Source organism: Monodon monoceros, unplaced genomic scaffold (assembly GCF_005190385.1).
Source record: "Monodon monoceros isolate NGI ecotype Baffin Bay Population unplaced genomic scaffold, NGI_Narwhal_1 Super_Scaffold_10, whole genome shotgun sequence".
NCBI classification, from domain to species: Eukaryota; Metazoa; Chordata; class Mammalia; order Artiodactyla; family Monodontidae; genus Monodon; species Monodon monoceros.
The window spans coordinates 1,521,628-1,538,446 of record NW_021703766.1 but is presented as its reverse complement, the minus strand read 5'-3'; the positions used below and the strand labels follow the sequence as shown (position 1 = coordinate 1,538,446).

At 56.4% G+C, this 16,819-nt stretch overlaps 1 protein-coding gene across 12 annotated transcripts in view; it reads left to right on the top strand.

Moving 5' to 3' along the window:
* The window catches only part of BANP (BTG3 associated nuclear protein), a 105,102-nt gene that overhangs the window by 55,148 nt on the left and 33,135 nt on the right, over positions 1 to 16,819 (top strand). For all 12 annotated transcript variants that reach the window (XM_029200939.1, XM_029200991.1, XM_029200981.1 and 9 more), the window contains 2 exons: positions 5,891 to 6,130; positions 12,433 to 12,600. In XM_029200939.1, the coding sequence (XP_029056772.1) occupies positions 5,891 to 6,130; positions 12,433 to 12,600 (408 nt within the window). The remainder of the gene's footprint in view (positions 1 to 5,890; positions 6,131 to 12,432; positions 12,601 to 16,819) is intronic.

The following is a 16,819-nucleotide window of genomic DNA, read 5'->3' as shown; positions in this document are numbered from 1 at the left end:
AAATCAGCCTTGTATATGTAGCAAAGCCCCGAGTCAGTGAAATGATTTATACTCACGTATCTGTGAGTATAAATAGATAGAGATACTCACATATCTGTGCTGGGGTGGGGGGCAGGGCAGGGAGCTAAAGTCTGGGAGGAGCAGGTGATTCAGCAGGGTTGTCAGGCACAGCACGGGGACCCCGGAGCACCTTCTCCGGGGTGTTGCTGGGCTGTGGGCTACGAAACAAGATCAGTGCAAATTGCTGTGTTCACGAAACTGCAGCTGTACGTGTGCTAAGGAGGAAATTTAGCCAGAAACATTTCTTGAGAATTTGTTCACATAATTTATTTTGTATGAACTTTTCTTAACACAAATTCTTTTTTATTTTAAAGATTTGTTTTGATGTGGACCATTTTTAAAGTCTTTATTGAATTTGTTACAATATTGGTTTTGTTTTATGTTTTGGTGTTTTGGCCACGAGGCATGTGGGATCTTAGCTCCCCGGCTGGAGATCGTACCTGCACCCCCTGCATTGGAAGGCAAAGTCTTAAGGACTGGACCACCAGGGAAGTCCCTGCGTAAATTCTTTGTGTATTTGGTAACATTAAAACGCATTTTAGCAGCCGTCATAAGTAGGCTGCTGACAAGAGCAGGATTAAGAAAGAGGATTAGTGCAACAACGTCAGTGGGTCTTTGTGCAGGACCACGTAGTGGATGGTCACTGATCCCAGATCAGAGAAGAGTGGCCGGAGGGTGGCATCACAGCATCCCTCGCCGAGTCTCGGGTCGGCATGTGGGACCCAGCATAGGGACACCCCGTCTCTGCCCAGCGCTCCCGCTCTTTCTGCCAAGTGTCCTTGGACACTCGCTGTTGTCACAGTTGAGCTCATGACGACTGTGCTCAGCGGGCGGGATTCCCCGGAAGAGGCTGGGCTCCGTCGTCGTCGAGGTATGGCCACGTGGTTCTGTGGGATAGGCCCAGCCTCGGGGGATGGAATTGGCTGCAGTGCCAGAAACGTTTGTGTTTTCCCTTTCCCTACAGCATTATCCTGTATGTAACCTAACGCTTTCGAATTCCCAGTTTAAAAACCCCAAACTGTCAATCTGTCCATAGCTTAAAGAGGTCACGTCAGTCCCAAAGAAGCAGAGGTGCTTGGGCTACAGGCACATAGTTTACTGTGTCTAAAGCCAGGAAGGCAAGCTGTCAGGTTCTGTGGTTGGTTGGAGTGTTACCGATTCACTGCAGGTGTCACCCTTGAATGAGGCTCACAGTCAGGGTGTAAACACCTTAATTCAGAAGGGCTCAGAAACAGGTGACAGCTTCTGAGGACGGAGTGTGATCCATGCTGAGAGGCGGCCCACAGGGCCTGTTCTGGAAAGCCTCCTTGAGCCCCTTCCCAGGGCCACTTGGTCCCCCCCACCCCCAGCCCGCACCTCACATGTAGAGAAATTCGTAACCAGCTTGGGCAGCCTTTATAAAAGCCCAATGGAAACACAGCCTGATCCCTGCTCGTGGGCACGAGGTGTCCTCTGAGGCTGGCCCAGAGGTGCTGGAGCCGGCCTCGAGGACCTGACCTCATGTGACCCCCTGGGCCGTGTGTGGACACCCCGTTCACCTCAGAGCCTGCATCGTCACCATCCCTTGGGTGGAGACTGAAACGCCTCCCTGGTGGTCCCCTCTCGTGGCTGCAGAGACCAAGCCTGTTGTGAGTGATCGCTGAGGGGGACCGGCGCCCGGGGCGTCTGGGAGCCAAGGCAGCAAGTGTCCGAGTGACCCATCCTGGGGGCCCTTCCCTCCACCACAGCTGCCCGCACAGGACTTAGAGGCTTCTGGGGCCCCCTGGACGGAACACCGGCGTCTTTGGAGAGAGCCCGGGCGCTGGGCTGGGCTTGGTTCCGGGGTGGCATTTGGAGTGCTGGTGACCTCCTGGCCTGCGTGACGTGTGTGCAGGACATGCAGGCTGCTGTCGGAGGACTCGCAGTTTGCCCTTTGCTTCGGAGGAGTGGTGACGCCTTGTGTGGCGTTTTCTCAGAGTCCCTGAGTTGCAGTAAGGCATGTGAAGTCCTGGCACGTAGGAGGCGTGGAGTAGACACTGTCTTGTCTTTGCCCCACGCGATTAGCTCCCACTCCTAGGCCCGGGCCCAGCCGAGTGGCTCAGAACCAAGGCTCCCTGGTGTCAGTGGACATGCTGGTGTGTGCATCAGCTACCTCGGGACGTGGGCCTGCGCGCGCGCGCCTCTATGGACGTGGGCATTCTGTATATACACATGTATGTGTGCATGCATGCCAGCGGGTGGGGAGCGGGGAGGCGTGACGCAGATAGCTGCTTTATCTCTCTGTCAAGTTGGCGACCCTGAGACTGTGGCCATCCTTTTCGTCTTGGGGCTTTCTCCTGTTCGTTTCATTTTCCTAGAACTAAAATAGACCCTCACAAGAAGTATTTGTATTCTGAACTGTTTGGTAAGAAAGTTGAAGCTACTGCTGAAGGTTTTTCTTTGAATAGCGTTTTTAGAAATGTCAGTTAATTTAATTAAAGTTTTAAATGATTGGAATAGAAAGCAAGTTTATTTTTCTTATAACCCAACTGGTAGTTTTTAAATAAAGCCACTAGAATCTATTGTTTGAGATGCCAAAACTGGACCAAGCTATTTTAGTAAAATAAATATATCCTTTCTGAATTGTCAAAAGGCAAATTTCTCAAATATTTATGTGGGCTGGTGCTCGGTCTTGTTTTACATTTAAAAGACGTGATTCATTGTCACTGGTGGAAAGCTGGGCCCAGGCCCTCTCGGGCTCTCGGGTCGGGTCAGAGGTGACTTGGGGCGGAGTCAGCAGGTGTGGTCCGCGCACCTGGGTGAGGACTGTGCGCCCTAGCGTCTGGGCCAGGGAGCGTGGAGGCGCTGCCGTCTCCCGGGAGTGCCTCGGCAGTGACCGTGCAGCCCTGGTCCTCCCTGCCCCCGGAGGGGTCCTCTGTTCCCACGGCGATGGCTGTGTTGGTCAGACTTGCTGCAGGCTGTGTTTCTTGTCCGCCTAGCTCGGGCTTCTTGCTGGTCAGATGACCACACACCTGAGACTCACAGCATTAAGGAAGTTAGGTTGTAGACAGGTTATAAAATGCCTTGCAAAATTTTGAGGTGTTTGAAAGAAACTTTCTGGACAATTCCCTATGTTACCAGAGATGTTTAAGCCATTATTTTCTGGAGTGATAGGGAGGGAAAATAGTTAATTTTTAGAGTAATTTATTTTTGGGGGGGAGCAGTATTCCCTGAAATAGTAACTTCTGTAGGAATTTAAAATGCCATGTTTCCTCCTCCAGAATGTCCTGGTAATACTCCTAGAGGCCCGTCTGCCAGCTCTGGGGCTGGGCGTTCATCCGTGGTCCCGTGTCAGCAGGGAGCTGGGCGAGGAAACAGCCCTCGCGGGCCCGCAGAGCCCGTTCCAGTGGCCACGCGCGCCCTCCCGCTCACGGTGGCCAGCCGGTCGCTTCCTCACTGAGCCCGTCCGGCCCTTTCCATGTTCTCGCCTGCAGCACAGCTCGCAGAGATCATCCGTGAAGACTGGGGAGTTTCCGATCAGTCTGAGGGTGATCATTCTTTACGTAAAAATGAGGCTTGGCTTTCCTTTGTGAACGTTTTCATTCATTTAACTTGGTGTTTTGCCTTCCTAAGAATTAAGTTTAATAGATGAGGTCGCTTTTTCGTTCCTTTCTCCTGGATCAGTTTGACAGTGTCTGCCTTTACCCACGTGTGACCCCGCTGTGTGCGTGGGATGGCATGGCGTGGCCCCGCCTTCCTCGGTTGTTGCTGGAGCTGGGAGGCTGAGGCTGTCCGGGGTGGCGTCTGCAAGGAAGGTGGCCCTTGCTCTGGCGCATCGCTTTTGGAGCAGTAGGGCCAGGTCTGGGGCTTGGACAGGTGGGGTGCTCCTTGCCCCGGCCAGAGAGCTGAGGCCCCCTTGCTGGGGGCTGGCAGGACTCTGTCCCTGACCCCCAACCCCCAGCCCCGCAGCCTCTGGTTCTCTCATGGTGCATGTGCAAGGGCTCTGGCAAAGAGGATGCTTCCGGGGCTGGGGAGCCGAGGAGGGGGCGCGTGTGCGGGCAGCCCCCGGGGAAGCCGGCTGTCAGTCGGAGTCAGTGGTGGAGAAGCCGAGCCGGCCTCCCTCTTGGACGGAACGGCCATCCCGCCACCTCCACGCACGCTCAGCGTCACTTTGATGAGACGTTGACTCGCGGTTTGGAAAATGATGCTGAGCTCCTGCCCAGCGTTTACTTTGCTTTAAAGATACTATCTAAACGCGGGAGGCGGCCTTGTAGAATTCATGATACTTGTTTCTGGGAAAAGCGCAAGGCTCTCTGGCCCCGTGGCGGTGGGGTGGAGCCCGCAGCCCACTCTCCTTGTGTCCAACGCGGTGCCCCTCCTGCAGCGGCCTGCCCCTCCCCTCCCACCCCCCTCCCTGTCCCTCCCTGTCCCTCCCTCTATTTGCTTTGTGGCTTGATGGCCGCAGGTGGAGGGAGGGTGGTCCTTCCACTCTGTTTGGTGTAATTAAGCCTGTGATTCTCCATTCGCTGAGGGTTTAGATCCTGAGCACTAGACCCAGTGCCAGGCATAGAATTGCCCAGTGTCTGTAGGTAAACTAATAAACTCTCCAGGAGTTGGAGCCTTCTTGGCATTCCAGGGATGACTGAGAGACAGCGCCTCTAAAAGTCGCTTTCCATCCACGTTTAGATCACGTGTCCACTAGCTTTCCTGTAGGCAGGTGAACGTAACAGGTGGCTGCTGGCGAGAAAACTGCACGTGTCCGAGCCTGTGCTCATAGCTCTACCTCTTCACTTCTAAACCATCCGTGTTCCTGAGAAATGATTCTTCTGACTTATCTCTTATTCCGAGTTCCAAAAATCAGATCTGTGATTTGTTCTCTGTCCTTAGCTGAAGTCAGGAGCTCAGCCTCTCTGGCCCTTCCAGCAGCCGCCCCGGCCCTTCCAGCGGCCGCCCCGGCCCATCGGTGACGTGGTCGTCCTGACGGGGTTGCAGAGCCTCGCCTGGTGTCGGAGGATGTCCTGTGATTCAGGAGCCCGGCCGGGAGCGGCTGCCTGTGGCGTGGCAGGGCAGGGGGTGCGAGTCACAGACCGGCTGGCCTCTGGGCCTCGTGCTCTGTTCCAGGCCTGCGGCAAAGCCAGGGGGGGCTGGCTGCCCTTGTGGGACCTTCTTTGCGCGTAGAGGCCAGAATGTAAATATCAGGACATTTCAAAACAAATCACGTGAGAAATCTTGAAACAGTGATGACCCTGTTGGCTGGGACACGGCTTAAAGGCCCGCCGGCCTCGGCAGGAAGCTGCGTCCCTCTTAGAGGCTCTAACTCTCCCCCTTATCGCCGCCCAGCGCTGGTGCTTTCAGGGGCCGCCTCTCATACCTTAACTTGCCTCCACGTTAGGATCAGAAGGGAGCGTTTGGAAAGCGGCCAGGTGTCCAAGCAGAGTCAAGAGTTCTCTTGATTTGTGATCATAAGTGGAGTTTCCTTTTGCCAAAGGATAAGCCTTTTTAAAGTTGATGTTTGTTTGACAGCCGTCAAGCCCTTTCACACACGTGGTCAATCCTGCAAATCCTGGGAGGCTGTGACAGAGAGGGAGGCTGGGTGGGGGGCGCTGGCCCACTTGGTCAGGGTGTAGCCGGGAGGCCCAGTGCCCACTGTGTGCCTCCCAAATCGTCCCTCATCCCAGACGGAGCTGGCGGGGTGCCGGCGCGCTCGCAGGCAGGGGTCTCCCGCCTCTCCTCCTGGGCGGGAGGAGCGCCAGCTACCCTGTTCCTCTCTGTGGGCCCCCTGCCTGTCCTGGGAACGGCCCGGGCCGCCTCGCTGGAGGTAGAGAGAGCGGGGGCAGTGGCCGGAGCTCACCGAGACCCCTCTCTCTCGCAGAGGACTACCCCAATGGCACGTGGCTGGGGGACGAGAACAACCCCGAGATGCGGGTGCGCTGCGCCATCATCCCCTCCGACATGCTGCACATCAGCACCAACTGCCGCACGGCCGAGAAGATGGCGCTCACGCTGCTGGACTACCTCTTCCACCGCGAGGTGCAGGCCGTCTCCAACCTCTCGGGCCAGGGCAAGCACGGCAAGAAGCAGCTCGACCCCCTCACCATCTACGGCATCCGCTGTGAGTGTCTGGCGCCACCCCGTGCCGGCTGCGGGAGGGCTCCACTGAGGGTGGGACCATGCTGTCGGGGGGAGGGGGCTCGGGGTCAGACCTGGGCACGGGGCCAAGGGGGGACTTTGCGGATTGAACGTTTCCTTTAGGAAGGGCTGCCCAGGGCCTGGCCCGCGGCAAAGACACCGGAGTGGGGGCCTTTCAGACCCTGGCCCCCCCTGACCTGGGGCCGCCCTCGAGGAGGGAGGAGGGGTAAAGCCGAGCCTTCCCTACCCGACAGCGGCCTGTCCCGGGCTGCGCAGGGGCGGGCAGGCCACCCGCCTCGTCCCTGTCCTAGAGGGCTAGGGTTCTGGGCTGCCGTTGCTGGTGGGGCCGGGGACCTCGTCATACTGATCTGGATCCCCCGCGTGGCTGTGAGGGTGGCGCAGGCTGGAGTCTGTCGTGACGGCATCGTCCGGGTGACATCTGGAAGGGGTGCGGCGTGCCCGCTTCCTGCTCGTCAGCACCCGCTGGCCTGGTTTCACCCGAGAGCCCGCCCGACCCAGAAGGTGTTCGACACGGCTTACGATAAAGACACACGAGAAGCACGTAGGCTTCCAGCAGAAGGGTTAGGTGGTCACGTCTGAAAAACCTGGTGCTGGAGAGTCTAAGTTAGCGAAATGGAATGGAAAACCAATTACCCAGAGTTCACTATCTCACAGTAGAGAAGGGGTGCCATCCTGCCCGGGGGACCTCGTTGCTCACACAGAGCTCTGACGGCGATCCCCGGGCCTTTGGGTGGGGACGGTGAGAAGCAGGGAGAGGAGCTCTCCGGGAGCCTTCATGCACAGGCGGAGTTGTCTTTCCTGTGTCTGCACACTGACCTTGGTGGAAGTTGGGGTGTGGCCTGGCTGCGGGTTTTCCTGACAGGTACTCAGCTGGGCGTCCAGTCCCTGCCTCACCCCAGGGGGCTCGTCCTCCTGGTCCCCAGCTCATGGCCCCGGCCGTTCCGAGTCCCCGTGCGTGTCTCGGAGCCTGGGAATCATGTGGGGTGGCTCCTGAGAACCCACCCGTGGGACGCGCTGAGGTCAGCCCTCGGGGGGGAGGAAAGCTGGGCACGGTGGGCAGAGCCCAGGCCAACTGACAGGTGCGTAAGGGCTTTGCCGTCCGTGTTCTAGGCTTTGTGAGGCCTGGGTCGTACCTGCCTGGCTCTGAAAGCAGCCGCTCTCACAATGCGGACGGATCGGCGTGACCGTGTTCCAAAAGAATGTTGCTTTCATGGCAGGCAGCGCCCCCGCTCTAGAGCACGGTGCCAGCCGGGACCCTCACAGCGCGCTGGCTGATGCCAGGGGTTCTGGAAACGTGAGCCGGAATGTCAGGCTTGGACTGAGGGTCACCTGGGGGCCACCATGGCTGCTGCGTGCTGCAGGGGTCACCGGTTCTCTGGCAGCGGGTGGTAGGTTTACTGCCCCAAGCTTCTGAGTTACAAGCGGGGTGGTCGTGCGTACAGTGGAGCCCGCAGTGGGCCGGAGGGTGTTCTGGTGCGAGGCCGGCCTGCCTGCGTTCTGTCGGAGGCTCCTGTGCCTCGGAGAAGGGTGGGGGGTGTCGGGGGGCTGGCGGGGAGCCGTGCGGACAGCTGCTGTGTGTAAGCAGCCCAAATTGCCCTCTACATTTAGCTTACAGTTTTTTCTTTCTTTTTTCTAATGGTTCGGTCTCGCCGTGCAGCATGTGGGACCTTAGGTCCCCAGCCAGTGATCGAACCCGTGCCTTCTGCATTGCAAGCGCAGAGTCTTAACCACTGGACCACCAGGGAAGTCCCTACAGTTTCTTTTTCAGGCAGGGGAAGCCTGTGGGTGTCCTTAAAATAGAGGAATTCCTGACCCAGAGAATACATTTGCCACCACCAGCCACGCCCACCTCACTGTGGACAAGACTGGACTTACATTTTTCTTTTCTGAGTGTCAGAAGTATTTTCCTCCCTTTCTTTTTTAAGGGAAGAAAATCAGCATTTTGAAACACATAGGCACTTCTTCTAGAGAGGGAACAAGGTTACTGAGGGAGAGCGAAGTCGTGCGGGATGCCACCTTCTTCAGGGTTCCCAAGGGTTGACAGGCCTCCCGGAAATTTGGATAACCAGCCATGTAGTTCGTGTGCTCTGTGCAAAAGTAGATCATTATTGTAACTGAAAAAAAATTGGCCACGCTTTCAGGAGGCATGTGGCCTGAGAGCGTCGCGGTTGCCTCCCCCCGAATTGAGAGTGTTACAGCCTTAGTTCTTAGGGTCTGTACCGGTGGGTCACACAGGCGTCAGCTTAGGCTGCAGGACGCGTCTGGCTGACCTGATGAGAGCAGAGATGAGGTGGATGCGCTCCCCAGCGTCGACAGGTCCTTGGAGACGTCCGTGAGGGGGGCGCCGACGTGCTGAGATCCCACGAGCACCCCAGCAGCTTGGGCACAGACGGAGGAGTCACATGTCCACGGAGGACTGTCGTCGGGTCAGTCCCCCCGGGGCAGAGATGGTGTTGCTGCCGGGGCTTCGCTCGCGTGCGGCGGGCTGCCCGAGTGGCCCGGGGCTGCCGTCCCGAGCTCCGCCGACCGCGCGGTGCCCTGTCCGGGTCTGGGGCCACGGGGCTGAGACCGTGGCGCCGGCAGGGCCGCGCTGCCTCACAGGGCTACGGATGGGTCTGTGTTGCCACTGGCAGAGGCCCACAGCTTGTGGCCTTTGTGGGCTGTAGCAGCGTAACTCCAGTCTCCGTGTCCGTCGTCACGCGGCCATCTGCTCCTGTGTGTGTGTCTGTGTGTCTCCTCTCCTGAGGGCAGCAGTCGTCCTGCACTTAGAGCGCGCTGTACTCCAGTGTGACTGCATCTGCAGTTAATTAGTCACGTCTGCAGAGACCCTGTGTCCAAGGGAGGTCACGTTCCCAGGTCCTGGAACGGACATGAATCTTGGGGGACACTTCGGCACAGTACGCAGGGCCTGGGTTCTTTGGAACCTTGGTGATCAGGCTCCTCTGGGCCCAGCATGTGTCTCTGGGAGCTGGGAGGAAGTCGTGGTTCATGTGGGCTGGTGGCGGGACGGAGCCTGTGAGAACGGACGCGAGTGGGCGCCCTGGCTCACAGCAACCTTGGAGCTGCCGACCGCGGCCACCGGGCTCTCCTCATCACCGAGGAGCGGCTTCACTCATGGTGCTGTGCCCAGCGCCTGCGGCTCCCGCGTGTGGGGAGAGGGGGCCAGCCTGGCTCTGTGGCCGGGACGCTGGACTCCGCGGTGCCCACACGGGAGCTGAGACCGTCACGTGAAGAAGTCAGTTGCCAGCACTCAGGTTTCTGCTTCCCTCTCCCTGGAACTCGAGGCTATGTTAGCAGTGCCCTGGTTTTCATTCCGTTGTGACCGATAAGCCCCACGCCACCCCACACCCCTCCCTGAGTACACAGGATTCCAAGCCCCGCGCCTTTTTTCTTGTCTGTCCTTCCTGCGGTGCATCTCAGCCCCTCGTGGGGCTCACATGAGAGCCGGGAACCACCAGTGTCAGCGATGGGCGTCCTGGAAAGGGGGAGGTGGTCAGCAGGGACGGGAACCCGCTCAGGTCTTCGGGGGGCGCCCGGGCAGCACTCGGGAGCAGTGCGTTAGTCTCCCCGGGCTGCTGGGGGGCCACATGGCTCGTCTGCGGACGGGCGCCCGCTGCTGTCTGGGCAGAGGGAGGCGCTGCTGGGCTTTCTGTGGCCGTTTCTTCTCCACTTGGGTGGGCGCCGGAGGCCCGAATTTTAAGGCTGGTTCTCACTCCTCACTGATAACTCGGTTTGGAGCTGAAGTGAGGAGATTGACGTTCTTATTTCAGGAGGTTTTCTTAGGAGCATCAAATGACTTGAGATAAAATGCTTCAACAAGTGTGAAATACCAGTTAATTCAAAGTAATCTTTTTATCACTCATTGTAAGAGGTTCCTCCTCCTTTCACTCAGCTGAGGTTGCTCAGGGCTGGCAGAAAAGTTGAAGAACGCTTTTAGCAAAGTCAGAGGAAGCCCACCCAACGTAAGCCAGGTTTTGAACTGGCAGATTGGTTTTTACAAAGTTGAATTTAAGTATTAATGTTTTCGCTCATTTCTTATGCTTGTGTGCCCACGTGTGTGTTGTATATATTCTCTTCCATTACTAACAAGCTTTGGAATTTTGCATGATCTCATTAATCCCTAGAGGCATTCGGAAGGTGTTTTCCTTGCGTGGGAAGGCATGAGGGGATCTGAGGGTGGCCTGCAGGGTGTCCTTCTGTATTGGAGCAGGTACCTAATGAGGTGGTTGGACACGTGTGGTGGCCACTTCTTCGCCTGTATTCGGGCTCCTCTGTAGCTGTAGTGGGTAGTTGGCTCCTCCTGTGACTGTAGAGCTGTAGTTAGTGGTCGGGTCCCCTTGTGACTATACGGTTCTTGTTCTCATAGTTGGGCTCAGTCAGTATTTGAGTTCTGTGGTAACTACGGTTGGTAGTCGGGTTCTCTTGTCACTCATGTGGGTAACTGGCCGGAACTTTGTGAGCCCCACCCTGCATCTAGAGCCGTACCCGGCATGGAGCCGTCTCAGTAAATATTGCGATGACTCCAGTTAGTTTAGAGATGACCTGAAAACCAGCAAAGAGGTGCCACCTCCTTTATGTGCTTCCTTTTCTGCAGGAGGACAAAGTGGGGCTGAGGCTACCTTGCAGTTGATCTTCTCTGATCCTGTAAACCCTGCCCCTCCTTAACCCAATTTCTTTTTATCAAGGTGACAGACATTTTGGTTGTCTTTCTGTTTGGAGTCAAAAACGCCTTAGGCTATGTTCACAAAAAAGTTAAGTGTCTTTCCAAGACAAAAGAAACTTAACAACTAGTTAAGAAAACAAAGGCTTCCTTTGTTTTGATTATTCCCAGGGTCTGTGCTCTCCACAGAGCAGAGTTTACGGATTGGGCATCAAAGGATCTCTCAGCAGCGCTCCAAACTGGGTGCTCTTAGTAGCCAAGACAGCAAGTTTTTCAGCTGAATCTTTTTTTTTTTTTTTTTTTTGCGGTACGCGGGCCTCTCACTGTTGTGGCCTCTCCCGTTGCGGAGCACAGGCTCCGGATGCGCAGGCTCAGCGGCCATGGCTCACGCTCCGCGGCGTGTGGGATCTTCCCGGACCGGGGCACGAACCTGCGTCCCCTGCATCGGCAGGCGGACTCTCAACCACTGCGCCACCAGGGAAGCCCCGAGCTGAATCTTTTTATTATTAAATTTTTGAATTTCATGCATTTATTTTCCCGTTAATCAGCGAAGCTTCATGACCAGCTAGAAAGGAGGTCACCCTGTTGAAAAGCATTTTTTGTGGTTCCCGTGTTCCTGACCGTTACTCCCTGTTGATTCAGCACAAGGAAGAAGTGAAGTGGTCCAGTGAGAGCTGGGCGGGCTGGCAGGGAGGGGTCTCCATCTGCCACCCGGTTTCCTCCTTGCTGGTAAGTGGTCTCAGATGCCCACATCCCGCACTGAGAGCTCGCCGTGGCGCAGGGGCGGACAGCGAGGGTGCCAGAGGGCTGCTCTGCCCTCTGCGGCCAGCGGTCCAGTGGAGGTGATGCCCACTCGGCTGGGCCGGGCTGGGCATGCGGTGGGGCCCCAGGGAGTGGATTATGTCCGCCCTTAGGGAGTTTCGTTCTGATGGAGGGAGGCAGACGGAGAGGCAAGGGAAGCTCCGTAGGCCTCAGGCTCAAGTAGCAGTGGAAGAAAGTTGTAACCAGCATCTAGGCAACAAATGGGTAAGCGTCTGTCCTGTGCCTGGACCTTCTGGGCTCTTGGCAGGCGTGGGTGAGGAGAACAAAGATCCCCGTGTTTGTGGGGGAAGCGGTGTAAACGCCATCAGTATCTAAGCTCTCTAAAGTGTTAGAGCGCCGGGGACGGGGCTGGCGGGGGGGAGGACTCTGGAGTGAAGTGGGCTGCTTGAGGGGAGGGTTACTGAGCTCTCGCTGGAGCCCAGACTTGAGAGGAGGGAAGGAGGCAGCCAGGCAGGCATGAGCAAGGAGGAACGAGCTGGCGTTCCATCTCGGCCTCAGAACCCTAGAGGCCGTGCGTGAAATCAGGGTGCACGGTTGGAGCGCGGGGCATCCAGGACGCTTGTGCGAACCCTCACCTCCAGCTTGTTGCCCGACTCCATCTGGTGGGGGTGGATCACGTCAGATAGGTTAAAGCTGAATAAATGAGAAGCGATCATTGCACACGACAGGCAGGCCTGAGGCGGCTCTCGCCCGTCACGCTTCCTGTTGGCTCTGCGCCCTGACCACCAGCCGCGCGGAAGGCCCGTGCCTCACAGAGCCTCCCCTCGGGTGTGTTCTTGCAGGTCACCTCTTCTATAAATTTGGAATCACGGAATCCGACTGGTATCGAATCAAACAGAGCATCGACTCCAAATGTCGGACGGCCTGGCGGCGAAAACAGCGAGGCCAGAGCCTGGCCGTCAAGAGCTTCTCCAGGAGAACCCCGTCCTCGTCCTCGTACGGCGCCTCAGGTATGACGCAGGGTGGCCCAGGCAGGTGGCCCCGGGGACGGTCAGAGTGAGAACGTGCCTTGTGAGAGGCGGGGAGCCTCGGCCGGACCCCGAGAGGCTCCCGGGGCAGCTGTCTAGGTGGAGGGCATCCTGGGCTCAGCAGCAGGAGCTGGGCCAGGACCGCCTCAGGTGCCGCCCTGAGCGCTGCTCCCTCTGCCTGCTGGGCCAGCACGTCGCTGGCTCACTGTCACTGTCACCGTCCGCGTGGCGTCTGCAGGCGAAGGCTGGGGTGCAGCCTCGGTTATACTCACCCTCAAGAACGGGAAGGTCTTAGGCTTTCTTTTCAGGCATTGAAAGGACAGCTGGGAAAGTTCACCAGGAGTGACAAGGAGACCAGCATTGCTTGTCACCGAAGACGTCTCAAAACGTTGTAACAGAAATGGTCTTTTAACTCCCGCGGACGGTCCCGGGGCAGTGGCTCTCAGACCTGAGCCCTGACCGGGATCGGGACCGGGATTCAGGGGCAGCAGCGGGCAGGGTGGGCGGAGCTCTCGTTCTGGAAGCGCTGCGGTGACAAACCAGGTCACCTGGAGGCCTTACAGGGTTATGAATCTTGCTGAGCCAGACCTCAGGAAGCGGTTTTCCTTGGTGGTTTGGTGGTTATCAGATACTTGGCCTTAGCCATGTGAATCATGCAAGCTGGGGGTAGCCGACTCTCGTGGGCCAGACAGGTCATGCCCTGAGCAGAGCTTCTGTGCGGGGCCTGCATTGAAGGGTCTCTCGGTGAGGAGCCCGGCCTTTCTGTCACCACCAGGATTCTGTCCTGGGAACTTAGGTAGCAGTTGGGGCCCCGCTGGGGGTGGCTCCTTGCCGAACCGGACTGGCTCTGTGGTCCTAAGAGGGTAGGTGTGGGGACTGTGGCTCCAGGGACGCAGGTTTCAGTGTGGCCGGGGATTTGCCGTCTTACCCCGGGGCCACCTGGTCAGCACGGCCGTGCTCAGTGCCTGTCCCCATCAGATGAGGTGGGCTGTGGAACCCGCGTCCCCGCCTCTGGAGGTGCCCGGGACAGGTGACGAGCTGACTTGCAGGCGGGCCCCTCGGGATTGTGTTCAGTTCAGATCCTGCCTCTCTGGGCGGTGGTCTGAGGCTCGGCGTTGCCAGCCAGCAGCTGCGTGAGGCCCCAAGCCTGTCCGGCCCACCTTGGAGCAGGAGGGTACTGGGTCCTGAAGCTGTGCTTGGACTGCTGGGCTGGCCACCTTGCATCCGCTTCTTACCTTGTGGTTGGGGACTCAGGTGGCCTTTGCCCCTGAGGTCTGATCTCCATCACAGGCTGGTGATGTCGTGCTTTGTCTTTACCCTCGCTCACTTGTTGTTTTGCTTTTCTTCCAGTTATTAGTGTTTCTTTCAGTTGAATGACAGTAATTCAGTTTAATGTTAGCTGCGTGTCTTTAGTTCCTCTGTTTTTCTGTTCATAAACGTGTCAGGGTTCCTCCTAAGAGGCTGTGGGTTTTGTTTTGTTTTTGTTTTTCTTTTTGGCTGTGTTGGGTCTTCGTTGCTGCGTGCGGGCTTTCTCTAGTTGCGGCGAGCGGGAGCTACTCTTCGTTGCGGTGCGCGGGCTTCTCATTGCGGTGGCTTCTCTTGCTGTGGAGCACGGGCTCTAGGCGCGTGGGCGTCAGTAGTTGTGACGCACGGGCTCAGTAGTTGTGGTGCACGGGCTTAGTTGGCAGGCGGATTCTTAACCACTGCACCACCAGGGAGGTCCCCAGGCTGTGGGTCTGGCAACTCTCAGTGCTGCTGTTGGTCCCGTGGCCTCTTGCGGGTGGTGAATGGCCACCATGAGGGGCTCTTCAGTGCCGTGGCCGGGCAGGCGCTGAGCCTCAGGACGTGTGGCTCGGAATGGACTCTGGCCGGCCTCGGTGGCTTGGGAAGGTCCGCTGGCTGCAGCAGCAGCGTCCATGGCCAGAGTGACGGGCGCTTTCTCAGGGGCAGGGGGCCCTCTGTGTCGTCCTGATGGGCCTCGGAGGACGGACACCATGGTGCCACCCGGCACCTTGCTGCCTCCGCCCACCTGGGTCTCTGTGCCTGGGTTGTGCAGCAGGGGGCACTGCGTCGGGGCGGGGGTCAAGGTGTGCCTTTTTAAGGAGCATTTGAGGGAGGCCGGCACCATCGCACCCCCTTTGCCTCAGGTGCTGTGTGTCTGGGGAGCACGGGGGGCGAGTTCCGGGCTCTGGGACGGGTCTGGACTTGTCTCGGGCGGTCCGCTGGAAGCCAGAGGGCGACCCCTCCTCGGGCGCTGGAGCCCTGGGAGTTTTGAGAGGAGCACGGACCACGTTCTTCTTTCATCAAACTCTTGGAAGTACGTTGTTCTGTAACTTTCTGTTGACTGGATCTTTTTCTACTTTAACGTACTGCCTACTTGGCCCAAACTCGATACAGCACGGGGTGGTTGGTTAAAGGGCCTCTGGGATTTCGTCCTTGTCCTTCCTGCGGACTCGCGGCCTGACCCAGCGAATCTGCTCCTTAAGGCTATTCTGGTGACAGACATAATCCAGGAACATGTGATTTAGCCAGGATTCCGTTAATTTGGAATTGGTAGTAATTCCAGCTGGAGTTGCCGTGTTCTCTTTTGAAGTATCAGCAGACAGATGCTACAAGTGAGATTCTGAGCCGAGGCTGGTCTATTTAAAGCTGAATTAGTACTGCCAATTTGAACACAGACCACAACATCACTGGTTTTCAAGGGATTTTAAAAATATCAGTTTATTAAAACGTTTGTATCTCACCCTGCTGTCTGGCCACACCATGTGAACTTTCGTATGTGCTTGAGTTTAAGGTGGCTTAAACCTCCGCCCCCAGTGCTTCTCCCCACAGCTCTCATTGGGGAGCATCCGTGTAGCGCCCAGAACGTTAGGGTCGCAGAGAACCAGCTCCTGACTGTGTGTCTCTCTGGACATGCGGCAGCGCCACCAGTGGAGGCGAGGCCTTTGAGGGGCTGCCCTTGCCGTGTCACCGCCGGGGGCCGTGGTCCTCCCTCAGCGTGAGTCGTTGCCTGGGGTCACTTGCCGTATCTCTTGGATTATTCTTGACCACAAGCAAGTAACAGATGCAGTTTTTTGCACTGCACTTTGATATCAGTATTGATTGTAAAACATAGATTTAAATTAGTCTTCACGTTGCATAATTAGAGGGAGCTATTGATGACATGGTAAATTCAACAACTTGAATTTCATAAGTATTAACATCTTAATACTGTTATACTGTAACTTTTTGAAAGGCAGCCAGTGGAATCTATACCATGTCAATTTGATACCCACCATTAAGCTATTAAAAAATGCAGGAAAATTCTTTTCTTCAAGAATCAGACATTTTATCTTTCTCCTCTTTCCATTCATATCAGCATTCTACTTCTCACAGAATTTCATTTTAATGTAATATGGTTTTATCTTTAGAAGTCTTTTTGAGTAATCCATTCTTTAGAACAAAAATATGTATATACGTTGAAAATTAAAATTTTTTTTTTCCTGAGTCCTAATGTTCTAAGTGTATAAGAAAATTCTTCTGATTGAGATAGTATTACAGTTAAAAGTAATACACAACACATGAAAACAAACGTATCTCACTCTGGGTTAAACATGGAAAGTAAACTTTTACTGGAAGTGTTCCTTTAATTGAGTGGATGGAACTTTTCTCCCAAGTTAGTTTTTTGTTTGTTTATTTACTTTTGGCCGCTTTGGGCCTTCGTTGCTGCGCGCGCAGGCTTTCTCTAGTTGTGGCGAACAGGGGCTGTTCTTCGTCGCGGTGCGCGGGCTTCTCATTGCGGTGGCTTCTCTTTGTTGCGGAACACGGGCTCTAGGCACGTGGGCTTCAGTAGTGGTGGCACATGGGCTCAGTAGCTGTGGCTCCTGGGCTCTAGAGCACAGGCTCAGTAGTTGTGGCGCAAGGGCTTAGTTGCTCCACGGCCTGTGGGATCTTCCTGGGCCAGGGCTCGAACCCGTGTCCCCTTCATTGGCAGGCGGATTCTTAACCGCTGCACCCCTGAGGAAGTCCCTCCCTCCCCCAAGTTACTTTAATTATCCATGGTCCCTACCTTGCGCCGGTCTGACACAGAATTTAGTGTGCACTTTTTTCCTGTTTTTCGTTTTCCGTTTTTGTCACTACATCTGAGGAGCTTCACTTACGTAGTAGGTGGGAACCATCTGTGTCTGTGGGTCACTGGATCTTTAGACGCTGACTACAGGTG